This window comes from Scyliorhinus torazame, chromosome 19 (assembly GCF_047496885.1).
Source record: "Scyliorhinus torazame isolate Kashiwa2021f chromosome 19, sScyTor2.1, whole genome shotgun sequence".
In the NCBI taxonomy this organism is placed as follows: Eukaryota; Metazoa; Chordata; class Chondrichthyes; order Carcharhiniformes; family Scyliorhinidae; genus Scyliorhinus; species Scyliorhinus torazame.
The window spans coordinates 83,133,123-83,160,501 of NC_092725.1; the positions used below are offsets into that span (position 1 = coordinate 83,133,123).

The 27,379-nt window shown below is 48.5% G+C and overlaps 1 protein-coding gene across 5 annotated transcripts in view; it reads left to right on the plus strand.

Moving 5' to 3' along the window:
• Nucleotides 1-27,379, plus strand: part of cacna1c (calcium channel, voltage-dependent, L type, alpha 1C subunit) — a 1,623,635-nt gene that overhangs the window by 1,378,391 nt on the left and 217,865 nt on the right. For all 5 annotated transcript variants that reach the window (XM_072484617.1, XM_072484613.1, XM_072484615.1 and 2 more), the window contains 2 exons: nucleotides 6,332-6,397; nucleotides 14,325-14,416. In XM_072484617.1, coding sequence (XP_072340718.1) covers nucleotides 6,332-6,397; nucleotides 14,325-14,416 — 158 coding nt within the window. The remainder of the gene's footprint in view (nucleotides 1-6,331; nucleotides 6,398-14,324; nucleotides 14,417-27,379) is intronic.

Genomic DNA, 27,379 nt, shown 5'->3' on the forward strand with positions numbered 1-27,379 from the left:
CTCGAGAATCGCCAGCTCCCATGCTGCACATGAGCAGGGCTGACAAGCTGCAGCCGCACACGCCTACAACCCCCACACCATCCCCCGGTCGCACCAGAAAACATGGCGCCGGCCATGCTGGACCGCGTACTCGCTCACTCCGATCCCACAGCCCACCTCCTGGCCACCTCCCACCACTGGCAGCAGCCCTCCCCAGCCAGGATACTATCCGCACGCCGGCATGTCAGGCTCTCGACCGCTGGGACTAAACGTGGCCCCGGTCATCGGGAACCCGGCCCATCGGAGGCAGAGCATCGCGGGTGGGCTGGCCAATGACGTACCAAGGGAGTTGCGACTGGGCACTGTGCACGTCCCGATGATGCTGATTTGGAGGGGTGGAGCATCGCAACCCGGCGTCAATGTGCCACCTGCCCGATTCCAGCGTCGGGACCCAATCTCTGCCCAATCGCTGTTCCAAATTTATGCGTCGGGCTACGGAGAATCCCGGCCATAGTCTCGCAAATGGAAAATCCCGACCATTATCTTTTCCAGGAATATGTACAGTTTTAACATTAAGCGGTTTCAATAAAATCTTGCTTTCCGGGTTTTAAACATCTCTATGAATGCAAGTAGTTTGGAAGACTCCAGGGTGGCCAGCACCAGTTTGTCCTCCAATATAATCATCGATCTCCCAAACTCTCATTGGCATTCTGTGGACCACAGCAATTTTGCTTGTTTCTGCATATTCCTCAGTCTTGAACAAATCCAGTCTGCAGTTCTAGTCGAGATGGGTGTCGTTATAGTGTTTCAATGGTCCTTATGTCCACACTGTGTAGTTAACAGAGTACCCCACTGGTGTTTCCCTACAACTCCATCTATGCTACTTTACTATATCTGTTTCTTTTGGTCTCTCATGTAATACTGTCAGTCTTTCCCGATTGTCCAATGAATATTTAACCAAATTTTGAGGATCTCTTACAACCATATTACGAATTGGATTGTCAACGCTAAGAGAATCATTGGGCTCACTTTTAACCAATCGACTCTTTTCAATTCTCCAACTTTACATTCTCCCTTGACTTGCAGCTGAGGGGTCAGTCCTCTCAGGGTTGGTTGACTTAATGGGCGGGATTCTCAGACCCCCCACCGGTTCGGAGAATCGCCGGGGGTCAGCGTGAATCCCGCCCCCGCCGTCCGCCGGCCCCCCAAAAATTGCCGCGGCGTGGATTGCACCGCCCGCCTCGGAGAATGTTGGGGACTGGCGCGACTCAATGGGCCTCGGGGCCGCCCGAATTCTCCGGGCCGCGATGGGCTGAAGTCCCGCCCATTTAACGAGGATCCCGACGGCGTAAATCAAGGTTGGTCCCTACCGGCGGGACCCAGCTCCTCCGGGGTCCTCGGGGGGGGGGGGGGCCACGGTGGCCTGGCCCGCGATCGGGGCCCACCGATCCACGGGTGGGCCTGTGCCGTGGGGGCACTCTATTCCTCCGCATCGGCCGCTGTGGTCCTCCGCCATGGCCGATGTGGCGCCAAACCCCTTCAGCGCCGGCCGGTGGGGCGCAAACCACTCCGCGGTGGGCCTAGCCCCTGAAGGTGCAGAGGATTCCACACCTTTGGGGAGGCCCGACGCCGGTGTGGTTCACGCCACTCCTCGGCGCCGGGACCCCCCGCCCCACCGGGTAGGGGAGAATCCTACCCCATATGTATCATTCCTTGGGTGACAATCTTTACCTCCTCATCAGAGTTTTCGGAATCTCAACCTTTACCTCCAATTAATAATACGGACTGAAATGATTTGTGCTTTCCAGATTTCAGTTTTGCTTCACTACTTTCAGAATCAGAGTATGGTACCTACTCTGATTCTATGTATCAATTAACTCAATAAGCTCAATGAACTTATTGGTTTGTGCTAACATCTGGGGTTGCAGACCACTACAGGGTTCTCCATCCACCTTCCCCTTAACTCTTGAAAGGGTTTGATGGCCAATTAGTTCACCTCCCTTGCTTGCTTTTTTTACCTTAAAGAAGCGCTGTAGACCTTCAAAAGAATGTGGGTCAACCAGCCACCAGCTTGTATCATTTCACCATCCCTGCTGTCCTCATCCTGAGCTGATGCCATGTTCCATGTATACTTTCCTTCAAAGCAAGCCTGCACTGGGAAATTCTCTCACCTGAAGGAAATGGTAATGGGTTTATTGCAAGAGTCTGTAAAAAGTTACTTTTAGAAAAATCCAATTCATTTTCTTCGTCCAGTTTGCTATCTCCTTTACTAGCTTTTGAAAGATTGCTTACCAATTGTTTATAATCACAATTAGTGGCGGGTCTATTCGGTAACAATTGTTTATCATCACTTCGTAGTCAGAACCAAAATCAAAGTCAAAACTCTCGTCTGACTCTTCCTCCCTACGGTCAGCTTCGGTCTTAGAAGACTCAGAAGCTGGTTCACTGTCACTTGTCCTCTGATATGTAATCAACAGCTGTCAAAATCTCTTTCTGAGAGTCATTTATGACCCAATGAGTTTTCGTAACTCCTGCATGCCCTACCATTGGCATGTCAGATGCTAACTGCAGTGCTTCCATCAAACTCCCTGTAATCTTAGAACTTGCAGTGCAGAAGCAGGCCATTTGGTCCATAGGGTCTGCACCAGTCCTTGGATAGAGCACCCTACTTAAGCCCACACCTCCACCCTATCCCTATAACCCAGCAACCCCACCTAAACGTTTGGACACTAAGGGGCAATTTAGCATGGCCAATCCGCCTAACCTGCACATCAGAGGAAGCCCATGCAGGCACGGGGAGGAAGTGCAAGCTTCACACAGACAGTCACCCGAGGCCGGAATTGAACCTGGGTCCCTGGTGCTAACCACTGTGCCATCGTGCTGCCCCTCATGGGCAAAGCTACAACCTTCACTCCTGCTAAATCATTTCCCAAAAGTAAGTCTACTCATTTCACTGGAAATTCCTGAGCTACTCCAGCAACGACTGGACCTGACACTAAATCACACTCCAATTGCACTTTATACAATGGAACTGGGATAAAACTTCCACCTATCCCTAATACCTCATCTTTCATTGAGCTCTCTGGAGGAAAATACAAATCATTCTCCAGCACAAGGGTTTGGGTAGCCCCGGCATCACTTAAAATTGTTATGGGTTTCACTACATCTGTTCAAGAAAATGGGGTGACCTTCCCCTTAGACATAAAACCACCATATCTCTCATCTACCGCAGTCCTCGCACCTGCTCCCAGAGCAGTGTTTACCACAGATCTCCTAAGTCGAGTTAACGCTATAGTTTGCGTTTTAGTATTCTCCATTTTCATTCCCTTTTCAGAATCCTCCCTGTAAACCCCCATAAGTCCCATGGGCCATCCTTGCAACTTCCAACATGCTGACTGAACATGTCCCACCTTATTACAATGGTAACACCTGGGCTTCCAAGTCTCACCTCCAGCCTCAGTAACTTCCTCTCTGGCCTGAGGAGGGGATCTCACAGCATTCCCAGCTGTCCATTCTCTATTCTGGCTACCTGCCTTCTTCTCACTCTCGCAATTCCTATCCTTTTCAAAACTATGGGGATGATGGAACAAAGATTTAAATTTATAGGTTAGCTCATAATCATCAGCCATAATTACTGTTTCTCTGGCAGTTTTCACCCTCTGGTCTTCAACATTGGTTCTTATTGTAGAAGTTAGGGAATTCTTAAACTCCTCCAAGAGAATGACCTCTCTCAGAGCCTCATAGATAGTTTCAACTCCAAATGCTCTTACTCACCTATTTAAATTGTTCTGCTTAACCCTTTCCAATTCTTTAATAGGCTGTCCCAGCCGTCTCCTCAAATTCCAAACCTTCTGCATATATGCTTCGGAACCAATTCATATAGCCTTTTTTACCATCTCATAATCATTAGACACCTCTGACAGGGAAGCATTAAAATCCAGTGCCTGCCCTGTCAATTTACTCTGCAGGGGTAATGTCCACTTTGCTTTAGGCCACTCCATTTGTGTTGTTATTTTTTCAGAAGCCCAAAAGAATGTTTCTACTTCCTTCCTTTTGAATTTTTGGAGAGCCTGTATAAATTTAAACATATCACCACTGGGTTCCATTCTAGGATTAAGCACTCCTCTACTTTATGGTAATTCTCCACCCATTTCCACTGCCTTAAACTAGAAGTCTTTCATTAATTACAACTTCCTAATTTCCATCTCCATTTCTTTTTGCTTTTGCTGCATTTCCATTTATTTTGCCTCAGCTCCCTTTCCTTTTGCTTCATCTCCATTTCTTTTTGCTTCATTTCCAATTGTTTTATTTGTAACTGATTTTAGAAAGTTCTGCTGATCGTTGTTCTCACGTAGGCTGTACCTCTTGCATTTCCTTCAAATTTAAATGCTGAGCGATCGCTTCAATTGCCTCTGCCTTCTTAGCTCTAGCTGGTATGTCCAGTTTTAATTCTCCAGCCAATTTGATTAGCGTGTCTTTGTGAAGCCCTCTAAATAAACCAGAGTTAGGTCTTCCACCTGAAAAAAATGCAAAGCAGCTTCCAGAACCATCCTGTTATATCACTACAAATCTAGGGTCTCTTTTTAATTGACGCTGTAATCCAAATTCGCCATCTAACATTCCAAGATCCCGGACAAGCCCCTAATTTATGTTATTGTGCCCTGGGCTAGTGCACAGTCGTTTACAGCCCCACAGACCCCAGAATCCCAACACAAGTGAATTAACCAATAATTTGTATAAAATTCACAGAATCTTTGGCTCTTGAATCTCAATAAGTTATAGCCACCTGGTCTGCAAGTTGAACATAATAACTGTTCAGTTATAACAGAAAGAAAGTTGAAATATGCTGAAATTATAATGGAAAATGGCAAGCTAACCTACTACCCCCTTTTACTGTCCCACCCTCTACTCCAACACACACACAAGACAGACAAACACAGAGTGAGGGGAGAGGGGTTGAAATGATAAGAATTAAGGCAAATCAAATTAAAGTGAGAGTCCTTGGCAGCACAGTGGCACAGTGGTTAGCATTGCTGCCTCACGGTGCCGAGGTCCCAGGTTCGACCCCGGCTCTGGGTCACTGACCGTGTGGAGTTTGCACATTCTCCCCGTGCCTGCGTGGGTTTTGCCCCCACAACCCAAAGATGTGCAGGGTAGGTGGATTGGCCACACTAGATTTCCCCTAAAATTGGATAAAATGAATTGGGTACTCTAAAAAAAAATTTCAAAGAAAAATTTAAAAAAAGATGGGAGTCCTTGCTTCCGTTGTGGATGTCTTCAGTGCGCCTTTTCCCGATATGAGTGGGGTTTAAATCTCAAATGTTGGCTTTCCTGTAGTTTTAAAACACTGAACTCACACCCTTCCTGGAGTGACAGAGGCTTTGTTTCTTCATACTTGCTCTCAGCTCGTGGGGTTTCTTCCAGGCCCTTTACTAGAATGAAACATTCCCAGGCTTAATTGAGAGAAAGAGTTAGCCAAACATTTATATCCAGAGAGAGACGTTCTCGGAGAGACTTACGCTGGGGTCCTTCAGCTCCAGTGCCAGAATTCAAACTGCAAGTCAAAATGGAACCTGGTCTCACTGAGGAACATTCCAAAGACAGCAAAACCAATCACTGCCTGTTCCCGAACAGAACCCGGATATTGGGGTCAGCTCATTGACCACCAGCCAAACCAGTCAGTCCGGGTCATCACTGATGTCAGGCCAAAACAGCACATGCTGCTGGAACTTCCTGTTTTTAAAGGTAAGCTGCTTAGCCTTGAAGTCATTAATCATCCATGGACAAAAAATTGTAATAGCCAAAAGAATAACGAAAATTGAAAGGAGCAAAGAAGGAACAAACAAGGTTTAAACAGGAGGATCCTTACACGAGCGAGTCGGGATATTCCCGAGAGGGCACCGCATGGCTGCTGAGGGAGGGGCAGGGGGGACAGAGGGAGGAGGCGGGTGGGAGGTGTGGCTTAATGGGTTAGGGGGTTGGGGTTTGTTGTAAATTGTAAAAAATGTTGGAAATTTGTGGAATAAAAATACTTTTATTTAAAAAATAATGTTTCAATAGTACAGTTCTTCCTTAATAGCTTTGTGATCCAATACTTTTTATGATCATCATCACACAAAGTGCTCACCTAACCCTCTCATCTCCAATTTGGATTTTAGGGCCCACAGAAAATGTAGACATCCAGTAGACATAGTTCTTGACCTACATTTCTACTCGTCCACCCAGATAACAACAACTTTATATCACAACTCTTTCATCAGCAGTATGAACAGGAATTACTCTTCCCAGCAGTAGAGTCATTAGAGTCAACATCCAATAACATCAGTTAACAATGTTTTCCTTTTCATTGCAGGCACTGCCATATGTTGCTCTTCTGATAGTTATGCTGTTCTTCATCTATGCAGTGATTGGAATGCAAGTAAGTGCAATAATACAGCATCAGGTTTTTCCAGTATCAATCCATATATTGTGATGAGCACAGAGCAATGGAAGCATAATGTGCTGACTGGTGACTGTGTTTATTGTGGTTCATGTTTTGCATATATGGAGTTAAATATTGGTCTTATCCAATAGAGTTGTAAATAATATAGTATATTGATAAATTGTCCGGATTTAGTAAATAGTAGTTAATCTGAGCAAACTAACACAACATTTGCTGCTAGGTGCAAGATCATCCTCCCTTCAGCAAAGTGCAGCCTCCGACAACAAACATGTGATTTAATTGCATGTATTATGATCCCAGAACAGATGACCACAATGCCTCGGGCTGAAACCCCAATACTTTAGTTTATTTGGAAAGAATGATTTTCTCCAGGAGTGATTAAATTAAAAAATAGGGTTTTATTATTTCTAAAACAAAACCTTTGTTCTAAATACAAGATTAAACTTTTAACTTCGCATCCGAGAAAGAACAGCTTATAATTACCGCTTAACATAACACAACTATACAATTTCTCATTAAACTACAAGAAAAAAAAGGGAACTACCAGCCGTTTGCGAGGGCAAATGGGCTATCTAACATCGCAGCTTGTGGTGTTAACATCTTCTAAGTAAAGGTTTACATTTTGGTTGAACATTCAAGGCCTGCAGACCCATGGCAGGATTTACTGACCAACATGCCGTGAATTTTTCGGCAGCAGAGGCCAACCCACCAGTGGGAGTTACCCACCCCACAGTTGTCAACGGGATTTCCCAGTGACTGCACTCCTCGCCGCCAGGAAATGCATGCCCCAGTTGGGACCGGAATATCCTGCCGCTGTGACGAGCTGGTAGATCGCACCATGAATCTTGAATCCACCCCATGTGTCATAGTGAATGTGTGGAATCTTATGTTACAGGCAGGATTTTAGTCACTGAGACAGGCAATATTCCTCCAGCCTCCTAATTGGCCACCTCTGAAATTACAATCTTATTAAGGACAGTGGACTAGCTTCCAAAACTGTTTACTCAATCACAGGTCTGGCAACTCGAAAGTCTTGGCATCGCCACCAGTGCTGCATAGGGAGGTAAGGAGGCCTTGGAGGCACCTTAACTTCGAGGCACCTTTTTTGTGAGGGCCATGAAGAATCCAGCACAAATTTGTAGATTCAAACAGAAAGTATCTTTATCTATACTCTCCCCCCCCCCCCCCCCCACCACCACCACACACACACTCCCCCCTAAAGTCTGAGGAATCCACTGAAGACCCTGGCAAAGGAGGATTTTGGACTCGTTTTGCAGCAGGCTGGCCGTCGTTTGCACGAGTCGCTGGATCAGGTGGCGTATAACAAGAAGGTGAACGTGCTTCTGAGATGAACGGCGTAACTGCTGCAAGTCCACAGGCAGTGGAACGGAGGTCTCTTCCTCATAGGCATCCTGCCTATCCATCGCGGAGTCGGACTCAAGAACCTCCGCCATCTCGGCATCCATTTATCTGTGGGGTTCTGTAACGGCCCGAGCAGTCCGTGAGTGCAGCGCCAGAGGAAACTCCCAAGGATGAACATCCACTGTGTCCGAAACAGGTAGTTGATTCAGGTAGGCTGGAGAAGCGATCTCCGGGGATGGGGAATCTGGGGAAGCAGTGGCCTTCTGGACAGAATGTGGTCTAAATGCTTGCGTTGAATGCGATCCTGGGCTCCACCTGATAAGATATTGGGCCTTTTCGACGAAAGATAACACCACAGACCCACTGGGAACCACCAGCAAAATTTTGAACAAATACCAGGGGCAGGATTCCCCGGCCGCCGACACCGAAATCGCATTCGGCGATCAGCCGGAGAAGACCCGTTTCCGATTAAATCGGAGGCAGCGCCGCTTTCGCGATGCTCTGCCCCCAATGCGGCATACTCGCAGACGTTGCCTGAGGCCCACCCCCGATGCTCTGCCCCTGACCGGCCGAGTTCCCGACAGCGTGGGTTTCTCATGGTCTTAGTTGACGGGAACTCAGCGTGGCGGCTGCGGACTCAGTCCTGCACCGCCACAGTCAGGGCAGGACCGATCCGCAGGCCGGGGGGACTTTGTCAGGGGCTAGGGAACTGTTGGGGGGTGGTCCGGAGCTCGCAAGCCAGCCAAAGGGGGGGGGGCACTATTTTGCAAGCCGGGTCCATGCGGCCGATGTTATGTTGTACGGCGCGGCCTCTACAAGCCGCCAACATGCGCATGTGCGCCCACGGACCCGGCAATTCTCTGGCCATATCGGCAGCTAGAGCCGGGTGCTCTAGGCTGCTCGGCTGCTAGCCCCAGCCAAATGGAGGATCGGTGGCCGTTTTGCGGCAAATATTTGGCAGTAAAAGGCCACGGTTCCCATGCCAGCGTCAGAACATAGCCTCAAGATCGAAGAATTCAGACCCAGGTCTCTGAGCGCAAACTGCCGATTCGGCCAACTTTGAAGAGCCATGCCCCTACCTTTCCTGATATCGGTGTACAACCATGCCTATGTCTGGGAAAAAGAGGCTGAGGCGGGTACTAAGTCTGCAGCCCATTCGGAGTTTCGCAGGCGCTACCCCAGTCACCACATGGGGAGTGGTTCTATAAGAAACCAGAAAACGAGTCAGTCTAGTGTCCATGGACCCGGATAACTGTTTCTTGAGGCCCCATTTGAACGTCTACACTGCGCGCTCCGCAAAACCATTGGAAGCCGGGTGGTACTGAGCGGTGCAGATAAGCCGTATGCCGTTCATTTTCATGAACCCCGCCAACTACTCACTTATGAACGGAGAGCCATTGTCTGTGACGAGCACCTCAGGGGCCATGTGTGTTAAAAGATACACGCATCTTCTCGATGGTTGCGCGGGACATTGTCCCCGCCATCCTATGCACCTCAAGCCACTTTGATTGGGCATCGATCAACAAGAGAAACATGGATCCTTGAAAATGGCTGGCAAAATCTGCATGCAAGCGCGCCCAAGGTCTCCCTGGCCATTCCCAGTGATGCAGGGGCGCAGCAGGCAGAAACCTCTGATGCTCTTGGCAAACGGAGTAGTGTTGGGCCATATTCTTGATATCGGCATCAACACCTGGCCACCAGACATAACTTTGTGCTAACATTTTCATTTTGGTCATGTCCGGATGACCATTGTGGAGGTCCTTTAGTATTAGCTCCTGCCCTTTTTACTGGGCGACCACACATGTCCCCCATAAGAGGATACCATCTTCCACACTGAATTCTGACAGCTTGGAGGAATATGCCCGCAATTCGCCTGGGAGCTGTCTATGCTGCCCACCATACAGGACTACTGTGGCAGTCTGTGTAGAGGTATTACGATACCTGGTAATGCTTGAACACCACTGGTAGATATTGTATGTTTCCTATTGGTCAAGCTGTATGGTAGCTCTGCCCTGCAAGGCGGGGTATAAGAGCCCGTGCCGCCCCAGCAGCCTTCTTTCTGTACCTGAGCTGCTGGGGGAAACATCTAGCTTATTAAAGCCTTCAGTTGGACTACAACCTCGCTTTAGTGGTCATTGATCGTGCATCAATTTAATAAGCTAGATTTAAAAGGATGGAGCTCCGAATCAAGCCGGAGTGTCTGCAACTCAGCCCCCACGTGGCGAACTCAGCGGCAACCTTCAAGCACTGGCTGGCGTGTTTCAAAGGATATCTCAGAACGGCCGAAAACACACCCACAGGAGAACAGAAATTGCAAGTCCTGCACTCAAGGGTGAGCCCGGAAATTTACACCCTCATCGAGGACGCAGACGATTTTGATGCAGCAATGGAGCTGCTAAAAGGACATTATATTCGCCCGGTAAACCAGGTCTACGCCCGACATCTGCTAGCAACGAGGCGACAAATCCCTGGGAAATCGCTGGAAGAATTCTACCATGCGCTCCTGGTGTTGGGGAGAAACTGCAGCTGCCCGCAAGTTTCGGCGAGCGACCACACAGAACTCTTGATCAGGGACGCTTTCGTGGTAGGTATGCTGTCCTCCCAAATCTGCCAAAATTGCTGGAAAAAGACACCCTCGGCCTCAAGGAGGCACGGGCCCTTGCAGGCTCCCTGGATGTGTCCTCCCGAAACGCCCGCGCTTACATTCCCGACCGCGCGGCAGCCCCCTGGGCAGCGTGGAACCCCTCCGCAGCCGACCCCGAGACTTCCCCCATTCCCCCACAGGCTTGCACTGCAAGGCGGCCTGGCAACCCCAAGGGGCCCCACTGCTACTTTTGCGGGTAGGCAAAGCACTCCCGCCAGCGCTGCCCGGCCCGCGCATCCACCTGCAAGGGATGTGGCAAAAAGGTACATTTTGTGGGGGTATGCCAGGCCTGGACGGTTGCCACAGTCTCCGGCGGCGAATGCGGACCGCAACCATTAACTTCTCCATGGGCCCCGTACAGCCAGCGATCGCCGCCATCTTCATATCCCATCCCCCCCACCAGCTTGTGCTGCAAGGCAGCCTGGCAACCCCGGGGGGCCCCGCTGCTACTTTTGCGGGCAGGCCAAGCACCCCCGGCAATGCTGCCCGGCCCGCGAATCAACCTGCAAGGAATGCGGTAAAAAGGGCCATTTCGTGGTGGTATGCCAGGCCCGTGCAGTCGCCACGGTCTCTGGTGGCAAATCCGGATCGCCATCACAAACCTCTCCACGGTCTCCGTGCGCCGCCATCTTCCTCCCCCAGGGCCACGTGCGGTCCCCGGGCACCGGCATCTTGTCCTGCGGACGCCACGTTCGATGGATGGCCTCCGCCATTTTGTGCACCCCCAGCCACGTGCGAAAAATGGGAGCCGCCATCTTGGCTCGGCTGACCACGCACTGCCCGAAGAGAACACTCAACTGCTGCAATTAGCCTCGGTGACCCTGGACCAGTCCCGGCCTCGAACACTCTCAACTGCTACAACAACAGTACTAATCAACGGGCACGAGACGTCCTGCTTAATCGACTCTGGAAGCACGGAGAGCTTCATACACCCCGACACGGTAAGGTGCTGTTCTCTCCTTGTCCACCCCGTTAATCAAAAAATCTCCCTGGCCTCCGGTTCCCACTCAGTAGAGATAAAGGGGTTTTGTGTAGCAAACCTCACGGTCCAGGGAAGGGAGATTAAAAATGACCGGCTCTACGTCCTTCCCCACCTCTGCGCGGCCACACTCCTAGGTTTAGACTTGTGTAATCTCCAAAGTCTAACTTTCAAATTCGGCGGCCCTATACCCCCCCTCACTGTCTGCGGCCTCGCGACAAATCGAGGTCGATCCGCCTTCCCTGTTTGCGAACCTCACCCCGGATTGCAAACCCATCGCCACCAGGAGCAGATGGTACAATGCCCAGGATCGGATCTTTATTAGGTCAGAAGTCCAAAGGCTACTGAGGGAAGGAGTCATTGAAGCCAGTAACAGCCCCTGGAGAGCTCAAGTAGTGGTGGTAAAGAACAGGGAGAAGCATAGGATGGTCATCGACTACAGTCGGACCATGAACAGGTTTACGCAGCTGGACGCGTACCCTCTCCCCCGCATATCCGACCTGGTAAACAGGATCACGCATTACAAAGTCTTCTCCATGGTGGATCTTAAGTCCGCCTACCACCAGCTCCCCATCTGCACTAGTGACCGCAAATACACTGCCTTTGAGGCAGATGGGCGGCTCTACCACTCCTTAAGGGTTCCCTTCGGTGTCACTAACAGGGTCTCGGTCTTCCAGCGCGAGGTGGGCCAAATGGTTGACCGGTACGGTTTACGGGCAACATTCCCGTATCTCGATATTGTCACCATCTGCGGCCACGACCAGCAGGACCACGACACCAACGTCCGAAAATTCCTCCAGACCGCAAAGATCCTTAACCTTACGTATAACAAGGATAAATGCTTGTTTAGCGATTCGCCGAGCAGAAACTTATAGCCAAGTTCCGCACACATGAGTGCGGCCTCAACCGGGACCTGGGATTCATGTCACATTACATTCATCCCCCACCATCTGGCCTTCGAAATCCTACCAACTGTCCTGGCTTGATGCAATTCACACCTCTTTAACCTGGGGTTACCCCATCTCTGGATCTGTAAAGATTTAATCACCTGCTAGTGGTCGCATTCCAAGCATTGTTTGGCATCTTTGAATTTGTCTATATATGTGTTTCTGGAACATACCTCTTCATTCACCTGAGGAAGGAGCAGCGCTCCGAAAGCTAGTGACATCGAAACAAACCTGTTGGACTTTAACCTGGTGTTGTAAGACTTTGTACTGTGCTTACCCCAGTCCAACGCCGGCATCTCCACATCAATCTATGCTGGGCATGGGATATCGGTCGAGCCGGGAAGCAACTGGCGAGCTCCAAGCCGCTAGGTCCAAAATAACAATGCACAACAAAAATACAATAATAACCATACAATCCCCCAACAATAAAACAAAACCAACAACAACAGTTCAAACAGTACACATAGTCAATTGTGCCACCACCCTACTGCCCTCACAGTTGTCTCCAGACACCATCCAGTCCAAAACTACAAAAATGAGTCCGCTCTCTCTTCTCCACTTTCAACTCAGTAGCATGCCAACCAAAATCCACCCAATGCTCCACTCACAGCCGGTGAGGGGTTAGCAGAAAGACATCCAGTAACAAGTACGAGTCCCAGGTGTGGCAACTGCAGGCAGGCAACTCCATCCTCTCTTTCCCCTGCAAGCATCTTCTCCTCCATCCAACTGGTAACACCATTCACCCTTGCCATAGTCTGGGCTTCAAAGTCCAGAAAAGGCAGCCGGCATACAGAATAACACACAGAATAACACACCATGTCAGGGAGCAGGGCTACAGCCAGAGGCAGCTGGAGCTCAGAGACAGATTCCACTCCAATACCTCAGAGTGTGAGCTACTCAGGTGGAAATGAGTTCCCCCAGTGAGGGGGTCTAGGAAATCATTAGCAGTTACACCTACATAAATAGAGTTGGCCAGTGTGGGGTCCTTCCCAGTGCTAGTGAGGGGTGTTCACTCTCTCTCTCCTCAACTGCCACTGCCTGTCCTTTTCCGGTGAATTGAGCTGCTTGCGGGTGCCTCTTCACCGATGTGGAGCTATTGCAGGAGCCAGGGGAGGGAAGCATGCGCTGGCTTGAATGCTGGAGGCTTTGCTTTGTACTTAATTGTTTGTTGAGTTTCTTGTGGTTTCTCTGTATTTGGGTTTTTTTTTGCTCTTTTGCCATGCCCCGTTTTGGTGTGTCCTTTTCTGGTGTCTGTGCTGCTCATTTGGGTGCCTTTCCACTGATGTGGGGCTGCCGTTAGGGCAGGGCATCGTTGTGACTTTTCCCAGTGGTCTGTGCTGCTCATTTGAGCGCCTTTCCACTGATGTGGGGCCACCATTGGGAAGGGAGGGACAGAAGTGGCCCTATGCTGGCTTCGCAATCGGTGGTTAGGAGATGGTTTGCATGCAGTGGGATTCACTGGACTGCTGGAAAATGTCGCCAGGTCCTCTAAATCTCCCATAATTGAGGCCTTGGGTATTAAAATTGGCTGCCCGCTTCTGGTGCAGGCAGTCAAATCACATCTCAGCTACCTGAATGCTCCCTGTTTATTTCACAGTATCCCACATCCAAGCTTGCTACCACCGGGCAAGGACAATTAAGCTATATATTTCTTGTGATGTCACCGAGAAAGACAAAATATCATAATTAAGATCGATTTTTATAACCCCCACAAGGACCATTGGGAACCAATCATTGATCTCCCTGTGGTGGAATATGAGCTCCCTAGGCAGGAGGCCTACACTTGGGGCTCATTCAGGCCGCGGATAAAACAGGCCAACTCAGAGCCTGGCCAGACCTATCCTCCCAGAAGGTCTGCACTGGGAGTGAGATGCCGTGATAAGCATGTAATTGTAAATATGTAAATAAATTCACGACAGCTTCCTTTTGAGTTATTATATCAATATAATTTTGTTTGTTTCATTATTGTAGGTGTTTGGAAAGATTGCCATGCTTGATGTGACTCATATCAACAGGAACAACAATTTTCAAACCTTTCCACAGGCTGTCCTGTTGCTCTTCAGGTTTGAAACGCACCTATATTTCTAACATTTTGTCACTCAGTTTCTGTCCAATAAATACACAAGTTAATGTGATAATGTGATTGATACTTTTATTTCAGATACTCTGGAACACTACCTCTGTCTATATATGAGAAAACCCTGAAGCATACTCACATTAGGGCGACCTCTTGACTTCAATTTGCAATGGGCAATACAATACAAATTTTTAAAAATCAGGAAAACATGGGCTTGAAATTAACATTGCAGAACCAGAAACCTGGAAGTTGCTAGCTGTTCGTGACTATTGCCCTCCACTGTAACAGATTTCTCTTTTCTTGCAGTTGTGCCCCTTTTTAATGTATTCTTTCCTCTGCTGCTTATTTTCACCAGGCTGTCCAGTCTCTGTTGCCAAAAAGATGGACAAAAGACTGCACACTTAATAAGGTGCACAAGAGTGACTGACCAATTACTCTTTCTCCGTGTTTCCCCAATCCTTCCTAATTAAGAAGCAACCAGCCGCCATTGGACCTTGCTCCCAATTCATCTCTGCCACACTGTGCTTGACAGTCCTCACTGGATATTATTTCCCACTGCACATTTCTCCTCTTTCTTTTATTGCCACTCCTTGGTGCTGAACACCTAACTCCATTGGCTGCCCATACAGCTAGTATCAATTCAAATTGGTTGAGTTAAACAAAGAGGGTTAGGTGTATGACTGACAATTTGAATATTAGGGAAAGAACGACAGTGCGGAGATAAAAGCCCCAAATGCTGCTCATACGACCATAAGACCGTAAGACATAGGAGCAGAATTAGGCCACTTGGCCCATCGAGTCTGCTCCGCCATTCAATCATCGCTGATATTTTTCTCACTGAACCCCTTATTGATCAAAAACCTGTTTTAAAGACACGAAGTGATTTGGCGTCCACAGCCTTCTGCGGCAAAGAGTTCCCCAGATTCGCCACCCTCTGGCTGAGGAACTTCCTCCTCATCTCTGATTTTAAAGGATCGTCCCTTTAGTCAGAGATTGTGTCCTCTGCTTCTAGTTTTTCCTACAAGTGGAAACATTCTCTCCACGTTCACTCTATTCAGGCCTTGCAGTATACTGTAAGTTTCAATAAGATCCCCCCTCATCCTTCTAAACTCCAACGAGTACAGACCTAGAGTGTCCTCAACCGTTCCTCATACGACAAGCTCTTCATTCCAGGGATCATTCTTGTGAACCTCCTCTGGACCCTTTCTAAGGCCAGCACATCCTGTCTTGGATATGGGGCCCAAAACAGCTCACAATACTCCAAATGGGGTCTTATATAGCCTCAGAAGTACATCCCTGGTCTTGTATGGTCTTGTATTCTAGCCCTCTCGACATGAATGCTAACATTGCATTTGCCTTCCTAACTGCCGACTGAACCTGCACGTCAACCTTAAGAGAATTGTGAACAAGGACTCCCAAGTCCCTTTGTGCTTCTGATTGCCTAAGCATCTTCCCATTTAGAAAATAGTCTATGCCTCCATTTCTCCTTCCAAAGTGCATAACCTCACACTTTTCCACATTGTATTCCATCTGCCTCTTGTTTGCCCACTCTCCTAGCTTGTCCAAGTCCTTCTGCAACCCGCCTGCTTCCTCAATACTACCTGTTCCTCTACAGATCTTTGTATCATCTGCAAACTTAGCAACCGTGCCTTCAGTTCCTTCCTCCAGATCATTTATGTATATTGTGTAAAGTTGTGGTCCCAGCACTGCCGGCACCGGCTGCCATCTTGAAAAAGACCCCTTTATCCCCACTCTCTGCCTTCTGCCAGTCAGCCAATCCTCTATCCATGCCAGGATCTTACACCATGGGCTCTTAACTTATTCAACAGTTTCCTATGCGGTACCTTGTCAAAGGCCTTCTAGAAATCTAAATAAATCACGTCCACTGGTTCTCCTTTGTCTAATTTCCTTGTTACTTCCTCAAAGAACTCTAACAGATTTGTCAGACATGACCTCCCCTTGACGAAGCTGTGCTGACTCAGCCATATTTTATCATGCACTTATCATGAGCTGCAGTTGACTACTTCTGCTCTGATTTAATGATTCAATCATTACTTCAAAGCTTAACTTCCAGAATTTTCTCCTCGCTAGTCTCCCTACCTTCAATAATATAGGTATCCATAATCCCATGGCCTTTGTCCAGCATAAAATCCAACATTCATTCAAAGAACAGTAAAGGACAGAACAGGCCCTTCAGCCCTCCAAACCTGCACCGATCATGATGCCTGCCTAAGCTAAAACCTTCTGCACTTTCGGGGTCTGTATACTTCTATTCCCAAACTATTCATGTATTCATCAACATGCCTCTTGAACATCGCTGTCATATCTGCTTCCACCACCTCCCCTGGCAGCGCATTCCAAGCACTCACTACCTTCTGTGTAAAAGAATTTGTCTGACACCAGTCTAGCTCTCGTTATTTGCTAATTTCACCCCATCAATGACTATCCTTCAGCCATACCACCCATGGAACTCCCACCTGTTATAAAAATACTCCTTAAGGCTATCTTTGACCATAGATAAGTCCCCGGGACCTGATGGGATTTATCCTAGGATTCTATGGGAGGCCAGGGAAGAGATTGCTGGACCTTTGGCTTTGATTTTTATGTCATCATTGGCTACAGGAATAGTGCCAGAGGACTGGAGGACAGCAAATGTGGTCCCTTTGTTCAAAAAGGGGAGCAGAGACAACCCCGGCAACTATAGACCGGTGAGCCTCACGTCTGTAGTGGGTAAAGTCTTGGAGGGGATTATAAGGGACAAGATTTATAATCATCTAGATAGGAATAATATGATCAGGGATAGTCAGCATGGCTTTGTGAAGGGTAGGTCATGCCTCACAAACCTTATTGAGTTCTTTGAGAAGGTGACTGAACAGGTAGACGAGGGTAGAGCAGTTGATGTGGTGTATATGGATTTCAGCAAAGCGTTTGATAAGGTTCCCCACGGTAGGCTATTGCAAAAAATACGGAGGCTGGGGATTGAGGATGATTTAGAGATGTGGATCAGAAATTGGCTAGCTGAAAGAAGACAGAGGGTGGTGGTTGATGGGAAATTTTCAGAATGGAGTACAGTCACAAGTGGAGTACCACAAGGATCTGTTCTGGGGCCGTTGCTGTTTGTCATTTTTATCAATGACCTAGAGGAAGGCGCAGAAGGGTGGGTGAGTAAATTTGCAGACGATACTAAAGTCGGTGGTGTTGTCGATAGTGTGGAAGGATGTAGCAGGTTACAGAGGGATATAGATAAGCTGCAGAGCTGGGCTGAGAGGTGGCAAATGGAGTTTAATGTAGAGAAGTGTGAGGTGATTCACTTTGGAAGGAATAACAGGAATGCGGAATATTTGGCTAATGGTAAAGTTCTTGAAAGTGTGGCTGAGCAGAGGGATCTAGGTGTCCATGTACATAGATCCCTGAAAGTTGCCACCCAGGTTGATAGGGTTGTGAAGAAGGCCTATGGAGTGTTGGCCTTTATTGGTAGAGGGATTGAGTTCCGGAGTCGGGAGGTCATGTTGCAGCTGTACAGAACTCTGGTCCGGCCGCATTTGGAGTATTGCGTACAGTTCTGGTCACCGCATTATAGGAAGGACGTGGAGGCTTTGGAGCGGGTGCAGAGGAGATTTACCAGGATGTTGCCTGGTATGGAGGGAAAATCTTATGAGGAAAGGCTGACGGACTTGAGGTTGTTTTCGTTGGAGAGAAGAAGGTTAAGAGGAGACTTAATAGAGGCATACAAAATGATCAGGGGGTTGGATAGGGTGGACAGTGAGAGCCTTCTCCCGCGGATGGATATGGCTGGCACGAGGGGACATAACTTTAAACTGAGGGGTAATAGATATAGGACAGAGGTCAGAGGTAGGTTCTTTACGCAAAGAGTAGTGAGGCCGTGGAATGCCCTACCTGCTACAGTAGTGAACTCGCCAACATTGAGGGCATTTAAAAGTTTATTGGATAAACATATGGATGATAATGGCATAGTGTAGGTTAGATGGCTTTTGTTTCGGTGCAACATCGTGGGCCGAAGGGCCTGTACTGCGCTGTATTGTTCTATGTTCTATGTAATCATGCCCTTCCCTAACCTTGTTAATCCCTCTCTTTCTTCTTATGGTTCTTGCTTGGTGTTCAACTTTCTGTGCAGAAACAGGACATTCAGTATCATAAAATCAGGCTCCAACAGTGCAATTAGGAGCCTAATTTAAAATTGATTGCTGCTGCGTGGATTTCCCAAAGGTCAGGAAATCGAGAAGGAGTGGCAAGCACAGCTGGTTCCACAATACATCAGTACTTCTTGTGAGTGAGGAGGCAACCCTGCCCCCCAGGGAAGTCTTTGTCACCCACCCACCCAGAACTGATTCTGACCACGACCTCTGGGTGTGATCTATTGGCTTCACTGCACCTGACTCGGGATGTGACGAGGCTGGTAAATCTCGCAAGAGGCCTCTTCAGGTCTGATAGAATCATAGAATGTACAGTGCAGAAGGAGGCCATTCAGCCTAGTGAGTCTGCATTGGCCCTTGGAATCAGCACCCTACTTAAGCCCACGCCTCCACCCTATCCCCATAACCCAGTAACCCCACCTAAACTTTTGGACACTAAGTTAGGCAATTTAGCATGACCAATCCACCTAACCTGCACATCTTTGGACTGTGGGAAGAAACCAGAGCACCTGGAGGGAACCCATGCAGACATGGAGAGAAAGTGAAAACAGTCACCTGAAGCTGGAATTGAACCAGGGTCCCTGGAACTATGAGACAGCAGTGCTAACCACTGTGCCACCGTGCAAGGCATCGCGATCTGGATCCCATTGTATTGGATTTGTTTATTGTCACGTGTATTGAGGTACATTGAAAAATATTGTCCTCCGTACAGTTCAGACAGACATTGAGGTCGGGATCCAGATTTGCCAACAGATAGTTGTGGTGTTGGGTGCTCTGAGGTACAGACGAACCAACACGGTTGCGATTGGTACAACGCAGTTTTATTCCAACTAGTTATTTACACATCTGACTTGGTACTCAGCACGTGGTGATTGTGTGAGTGTCTTGTTAATGAGGTCCTGGCCTTGTCCTGTCTCCAGATGGACTGCCCAGGAGGTGTCGTGTTTCTTGTCTTATACTGTGTCTGCTCTTGTCTGTGATTGGCTGTCGTGTTATGTGTGCTAATTGGTCTGTTGGTCTGTCTATCATGATGTGTGTGTTGTGATGTGTGTTTGAATATCATGACAATAGTCTCACTTGAATATGTCTACGCTGGATCTACCCAGTACCTGGGACCTGACGGCCTCGACTCGGAAACCCCGAGCGGCCACCATTTAGCACTGGTTTACTGGTTTTCACAAAGATGGACCAGGCATACTGGCATTGGGTGGGGGGGTGTGGGGCGGGGGGGGGGGCTCCCAGGCGATCGGTGCCCCTGGGTGGTAGGGCTCTGGGCAGGGTGGTACCCTCGCACCCCTGTGCCATCTGGGCACTGGCATCTTGGCAATGCCACCGGGGCACTCTGGCAGTGCCCCCGGTCAATCTGTGCCACTGAATTTCCCTCCCAGCTGCTGGCAACTTGGTGACTGCTGGATGTAAAATGGCTGGTGGGTAAGAAGCAGTCCCATTTAATATGCTTCCTATTTGTCTGTCCCATAACTCACAAGAGCATAAGTAATGTAGATGTCACATTGGAGAGAAGTTTACAAAATGCCAATGGCAAAATAGTGCACATCAGTTTACAACGATGAACTGATACAAAAATAAATTGTGCATTTTAAAATGTTATAGGAAGAAGCCAAGTGCTATAGGCTGCTCTGTAAAACAGTCACAGATGCATACCTAAATATTGCACAAAATCCGTGGTTCTTCATGCTCAAACCATAATGTAAAGCATCACCTGAAATCACAATCGTAAGAAATTGTATTGGAAATACTTTATCATAGAATCATAGAATTTACAGTGCAGAAGGAGGCCATTCATCCCATTGGATCTGCACCAGCTCTTGGAAAGAGTACCCCTATTTAAGCCCACACCTCACCATATCCTGTAACCCAGCAACCCCACCTAACCTAAGGGCAATTGAACGTGGCCAATCCACCTAACCTGCACATCTTTGGACCGTGGGAGGAAACTGGTGCACCCGGAGGAATCCCACGCAGACACAGGGAGAACATGCAGACTCCACACAGATAATGACCCAAGCCGGGAATCGAACATAGGATCCTGGAGCTGTGAAGCAACTGTGCTAACGACTGTGCTAACGACTGTGCTACCGTGCTGCCCCTTAGAGAAGGTTTATCAGATAAATACCTGAAATAGGCAAGTTGTCTTATGAGGAAAGATTAGACAGACTAGAATTGCATCCGTTGGAGTTTTGAAGAGTAAGAGATGACTTAATTAAAACATCTTGGGCATGATTCTCCAGTCACCGAAGCCACAATCACGTTCGGCGATTTGCCGGAGAATACCCGTTTCCGCTGAAATCGGGGGCTGCGACGCTTTCGCGATGCTCCGCCCTCTCCAAAGCGGCATACTCTAGGAGTATGCCGTATCGACGGCCTCAGGACGTTGCCCGTGGCCCACACCCTGATGCTCCGCCCCAACCGGCTGAGTTCCCAACACCGTGGGTCTCTCATGGTCTTACCAGTCGGGAATTCGGCATGGTGGCTGCGGATTCAGTCCAGTGCCACCACAGTCGGGGAATGGCTGATCTGCGGGCAGCTGGGACTTTGGCAGGGGCTGGGGGCACTGGTGAGGGGTGGCCCCGGATCACCGGCCAGCCAAAGTGGGGGCACTATTTTGCAGTCCAGATCCGCGTGCGGCCGACGCAATGTTGCACAAGCGGCCGCTGCAGGCCACGGACCCGGCAATTCTCCAGGCCGTATCGGCAGCTAGAGCCAGATGCTCCACGCTGCCTTCCACTAGTCCCCAGCCAAATTGAGGTTCGGTGGCTGTTTTGTTCCAAATTTTCGGTCGTAAAAGGCCACTGTTCCCACGCCAGCGTCGGGACATAGTTTGAGAATCGGAGAGTCCAGCCCATAAGATTCTGAGAGGTCTCGTCAGACAGGGTGATTGGGGAAAGGCTGTTTCCTCTTGTGGGAGATCGGGAACTGGGGGATAAAGTTTCAAAATAAGGGTTTGCCCATTTAAAACAGAGATGGGGCGAAATGTTTTCTCTCAGAGGGCCGTGATTCTTTGGAACTCTCCTGAAAAGGTGATGGAAGTAGAGTCTTTGAATATTTTTAAGGCAGAAATGGATAGTTTCTTGGTAAGCAAGGGGGTGATAGGTTATTGGTGTAGGTGGGATGCAGATGTGAGGTTACAATCAGATCAGCCATGATCTTATTAAATGGTGGAGAAGGCTCGAGGGGCTTCTCCTGCTTCTTGTTCGTATGTTTGTATGTAAATTTAAAAATCGGTCTTGAGTATGCGTGATGCATTCCAAGCATTAAAGTTGGTAATCACCAGGGACTCACACACAATGGATCAGCCAGTTAAAAAGGAAAAACTCTACCTTACTCAGCTGCAATTAATACTTAGGATGCAATTTTATCTGAACAAATACACACACAGTGGGGAGACTGGGTCAGGAATCCTTTGTTATTATCTTTAACTTAGCCACAGCATCAGAATCCGGCTTCAGGATTTCCCAATCAATTGCAGATTGTAGATGATGCACATTCTGACATTGAAGGCTCTCTATTTAAAAGCACCATGCAGGGATTGGAATGTCTGCAAGAAACCTTGCTTATGAAGCATATTGAAGGTAAGAACATGGAAGGAAAGGAGATGTTCTTAACTCTTGAGTGAGAAGAGACCAGGTATGTAACCTAAACAGGTGTCGCTGGAGGTAGCGGAGGCTTTGACCAATAGGAGTGCAGTGCTCAGGATCTGGATTCAGTGTCAGAAAAGGTTGAATTATTATTCATTAGATTAGGCAGGCTGAGTGCCATACCACTTTCAAGTAGCATCCTTCACTGTCTATCTTCCAGGATTCTCCTGCACAGCACTCTTCTGACCAATCCAACTTGCAGTTCCACACATCCCTTTCTCTCCAAGTATCTCCATCAGAACAACCAACACTCATTAACTCTTATATTATTGCCATCTCACATCTATCCCATACAGTCAGCCCCCTCAAATATTATTATCCCATCCTCAGCAAACATACTTTACAACACTCTACCTTCTCACTTTACAGGAGAAGAGAGCACACATTTGCAGGGAGAAGCGGAGAACCAGAGGTGGACTTCAGACATAGCCACCCTGACTGCATTGGAGAAAGGCAACTTTAAAATTGGCAGGGTAGAACATGTATTAGTTGTTGGCAATAGAGAGCTGGGATGGCCCATAGATACAATATGATTTATATTAAATTTGTACTCCTTCCCCATATCAGCAACAACTCATGTCTTATTCCCCACAGGTCCTTCAAGCGTGATAGAGGAGATGTTATGGTGGAGTAAGCCGAGGAGTCCTCAGATGAGGGCAAACATTTGGAAAATGCACATTCTCTAAGAGCACAGATAGGCTCACCTCCTGGGCACTGGCATGAAGATAGTTAGGTTGTAACATGATGACAAGCACATAATTTATGGGCAGGAGCAGATGTTGAGACAGAGACTGCAGTGGAGAGACTCAGTCGGAGAGTTCAGGACGCTTCTGTTCTGCTCAGCTGGATGTAGATACTAAGCCTTGGGAATCATCCACAAATAGAGAAGTTGTGGAGAAGCAACTGGAAATGTGGGTGCTTCTGTTCGCATTTCCAGAGGCTGTGAGCACTTTTGCAGAGAGATTGGAGGAGTCTCTCTTTAGCATGCCATGATGTCTCAGGTATTTCTACTGATGTTCATGTCCATGATAAGAGTGGGCTCTGAGTGCATTCTGACCCAAATCTATGGCCCATATACCCTTGTATGTCACTTTACACAGGATGGAGTGAAACCTCACTGACATGCAAGAAAGGGTTTTCCAGCTGTTGGCTGGCAGGGAAGTGCAGTGGCTGTGTGAAAGAAGCTAGAAAAAGTGCACCTTGTACTTCAACTTCTCCTCGCTTGCCACCATCTTGCACCTGCAGCAGAGTCGCACACAGCACCTATTATTCCGATTGCCAAGTCTGCTCTTGCACAGGTGTAGATTGGGCTACTTTTTGTCAGGACCCTTACTCATTCCAAAATACAGAAAATGTCCACCACAGGCATCTCAGCTATCACAGCAGGGGAGGGAGCTGGTACCACTCTGTAAGGCAATATTAAAACATTCCTGTATGACCCCTTCTCTGGGAACCTGGGGCGAGATTCTCCGACCCCCCGCCGGGTCGGAGAATCGCCGGGGGCTGGCGTGAATCCCGCCCCCGCCAGTTGCCGAAGTCTCCGGCACCAGAGATTCGGCGGGGGCGGGAATCGCGCCGCGCCGGTTGGCGGGACCCCCGCTCGATTCTCCGGCCCGGATGGGCCGAAGTCCCGCTGCTAAAATGCCTGTCCCACCGGCGTAAATTAAACCACCTACCTTACCGGCGGGACAAGGCGGCGCAGGCGGGGCGATCTGGCCCCGGGGGGTGCCCCCACGGTGGCCTGGCCCGCGATCGGGGCCCACCGATCCGCGGGCGGGCCTGTGCCATGGGGGCACTCTTTCCCTTCCGCCTCCGCCACGGTCTCCACCATGGCGGAGGCAGAAGAGACTCCCTCCACTGCGCATGCGTGGGAAGCTGTCAGCGGCCGCTGACGCTCCCGCGCATGCGCCGCCCGGAGATGTCATTTCCGCACCAGCTGAATGCCCTTGACTGCTGAAGTGTTCCCCGACTGGAAGGGAACATTCCTGCCTGGTGATTGTTGCGCGATGTCCGTTCATTCGTTGTCGCAGCGTCTGCATGGTCTCGCCAATGTACCACGCTTCGGGACATCCTTTCCTGCAGCGTATGCGGTAGACAACGTTGGCCGAGTCGCACGAATATGTACCGCGTACCTGGTGGGTGGTGTTCTCACGTGTAATAGTGGTATCCATGTCGATGATCTGGCACGTCTTGCAGAGATTGCCATGACAGGGTTGTGTGGTGTCGTGGTCACTGTTCTGAAGACTGGGTAGTTTGCTGCAAACAATGGTTCGTTTGAGGTTGCGCGGTTGTTTGAAGGCAAGTAGTGGGGGTGTGGGGATGACCTTGGCAAGATGTTCATCGTCATCAATGACGTGTTGAAGGCTGTGAAGAAGATGACGTAGTTTCTCCGCTCCGGGGAAGTACTGGACGACGAAGGGTATTCTGTCGGTTGTGTCCCATGTTTGTCCCATGAATGTCAAGGGCATTCAGCCTCTGATCTCCGGGTAAGCGTTCTCCAAGGCGGCCTTCAGGACCCGCGACAACGCAGAATCGCCGAGCAGAAACTTATAGCCAAGTTCCGCACACATGAGTGCGGCCTCAACCGGGACCTGGGATTCATGTTGCATTACATTCATCCCCCACCATCTGGCCTGCGAAATCCTACCAACTGTCCTGGCTTGGTACAATTCACACCTCTTTAACCTGGGTTTACCCCATCTCTGGATCTGTAAAGATTTAATCACCTGCTAATGCTCGCATTCCTAGCATTGTTTGGCATCTTTGAATTTGTCTATATATGTGTTTCTGGAACAGACCTCTTCATTCACCTGAGGAAGGAGCAGCGCTCCGAAAGCTAGTGACATTGAAACAAACCTGTTGGACTTTAACCTGGTGTTGTAAGACTTCGTACTGGGACAAAGTCCTGGAACTCCCTCCCGAACAGCACAGTGGGTGTACCTACGCCTGAAGGATTGCAATGGTTCAAGAAGGCAACTCACCACCACCTTCTGAAGGGCAACTAGGGATGGGCAATAAATGCTGGCCTAACCAGTGTCGCCCACATCCTGCAAATTGATTTTTTAAAAATGTAATAAAAGACCTTGAAATTTATAAAATTCTGACATGGCTGAACAGACTGGATGCAGGGATGTTGTTTCCTCTGGTTGGGGTCGAGATCAAGGGGTCACAGTCTCAGGATACAGGTAAGTCAATTTAGGACTGAAATTATGAGAAACATCTTCTCCAAGAGGATGGTGAATCTGTGGAAGTCTCTACCACAAAAGGCAGTGGAGGCCAAGTCACTAAATATATTGAAGAAGGAAATAGATAGATTTCTAAAAGTGTCACAGGATATGGTGAGAGTGTAGAAGTATGACATTCAGATAGAGGATCAGCCCTTATCATATTGAATCGTGGAGCAAGCTTGAAGGGCCAAATGGCTTACTCCTCTGCTCCTATTTTCTGTTTTTGCCCCAAGGACCTGGCAGCAGAATCACAAGAGGTCTAATGATCAAGGTCAATGAATGTACCTTTACGGGACATGCCACATAATAATCATATCCACTGCGTCCCCAATCTATGCTGCTGATGGATGCATTGCATCCATGTCACTCACCCAGCAGCAGTCCCCCATACTCAGGACTCATGTCTAACATCCAGCTACTCCACCTCACCCTCACATACATTCTAATGATGTCAGTCGCGCAGCCACTTCTTCCTGCATTCACAAATCTCCAGCTATTCAGCTGTTCAGCCACATCACTCAAACAATCACTCAAACACTACACAATCAATTACATTCTTGTTCCTCTTTTGCAGGGAAAGGTGGCACACAATAGTAGAGAGAAAAGCAGAACGAGTGGAAGATAAGGATGCCTACACCTCCTGAGCCTTATGGAGGAGATGGTTCTCTGCATCATAGGACCGGCTGCAATAGAGCTTGTGTGGCATCCACGCAGCTGAAAACATCGAGGATGTTCCTGCCTTATGCCCTTGCTCAACTCTCAGCTCACCCTCATTCTGTTATCTGACAAGCTACTTATGGGACGATCATAACCTCATTCTCTCACCCCAACCATCCTTTTTATGATTTTCTGCTTTCAGACATCCAAGAATTGCCACTAGCCCAGCCACTTCCAGGAGAGAGAGAGAAGTAACATCACAAAACTGCTGAAGAGGCTGCATCATTTGATTTAACACTCGTAGCCACCAAGCTAGATACTGATACTGCATGTAACTTAGAGATTAGTATTGAACATGTGGTGAGTCACTGGGCATGAGTCGGCCACAACCTGTTGGTTGAAAGGACGGTTGAACTGGGGAGAAAGGATGGTTCCTGTGCCAACTCACCAGAGGGCAAGGTTACCAGTGTGTTCTGCTACAGGGGACTCAGATGAGGACTTTGATGGGGGCAACATACAGGAAGACATGGAATCCAGCTCCAACATGGCTGAGAGCATCGCATAGAGCTTGCCTTCTCTGCAGTCTCTGCTCCAGCCCCCTGTCATACTGCAGATCCAGAGGTACTGCAACTTCACCCTCCATACCTCTTTCAGACTTTGTGATAACAAACCACTAAATATTCCTCCCTCTGAGGATGCAGCAACACTCCATACCAAATCCAAAAGCTCACCAAAACATTTCCAAAGACACTTCCAGTGACTTTACAATTCCAGAAGTTAGTGTAAATTAACTTACCTACAAGTTATCTCTGGCCCTTTAAATTATGTTAATACTGGATCCCTCTTGCAACTTTAATGAATGTTTTTGGTGAATGGCAATTAATACATCAAATGCACTTCCATGGACCATTTAAATCGAGCATCAAATCAGCCAGTACAGCTGTTTGGCATCACGATCTGGCATGACTGCTCAAGCATCCTTCCAAGTATGGAACACCATGTTGGAAACAACCAGAGTCCATTCAAGGAGTCTCTGGCTTCCAAAGTGCAGCTCCACCAATGCTACAGATCTGAAATTCATGCTTTCCCTCTCTGGATTTCAATGCTATTCCACTAGAGATGGACTTGTGTGTATTTTTTTCTTTTTTTATAAACTTGGTCATTTACAATGCTACATTTAGTGATTTGTTCTGGTGGAGAGAGAAAAGTCAACACCTGAGCATGTATTAAATTTTCTAGTACTGACATGCAGTGT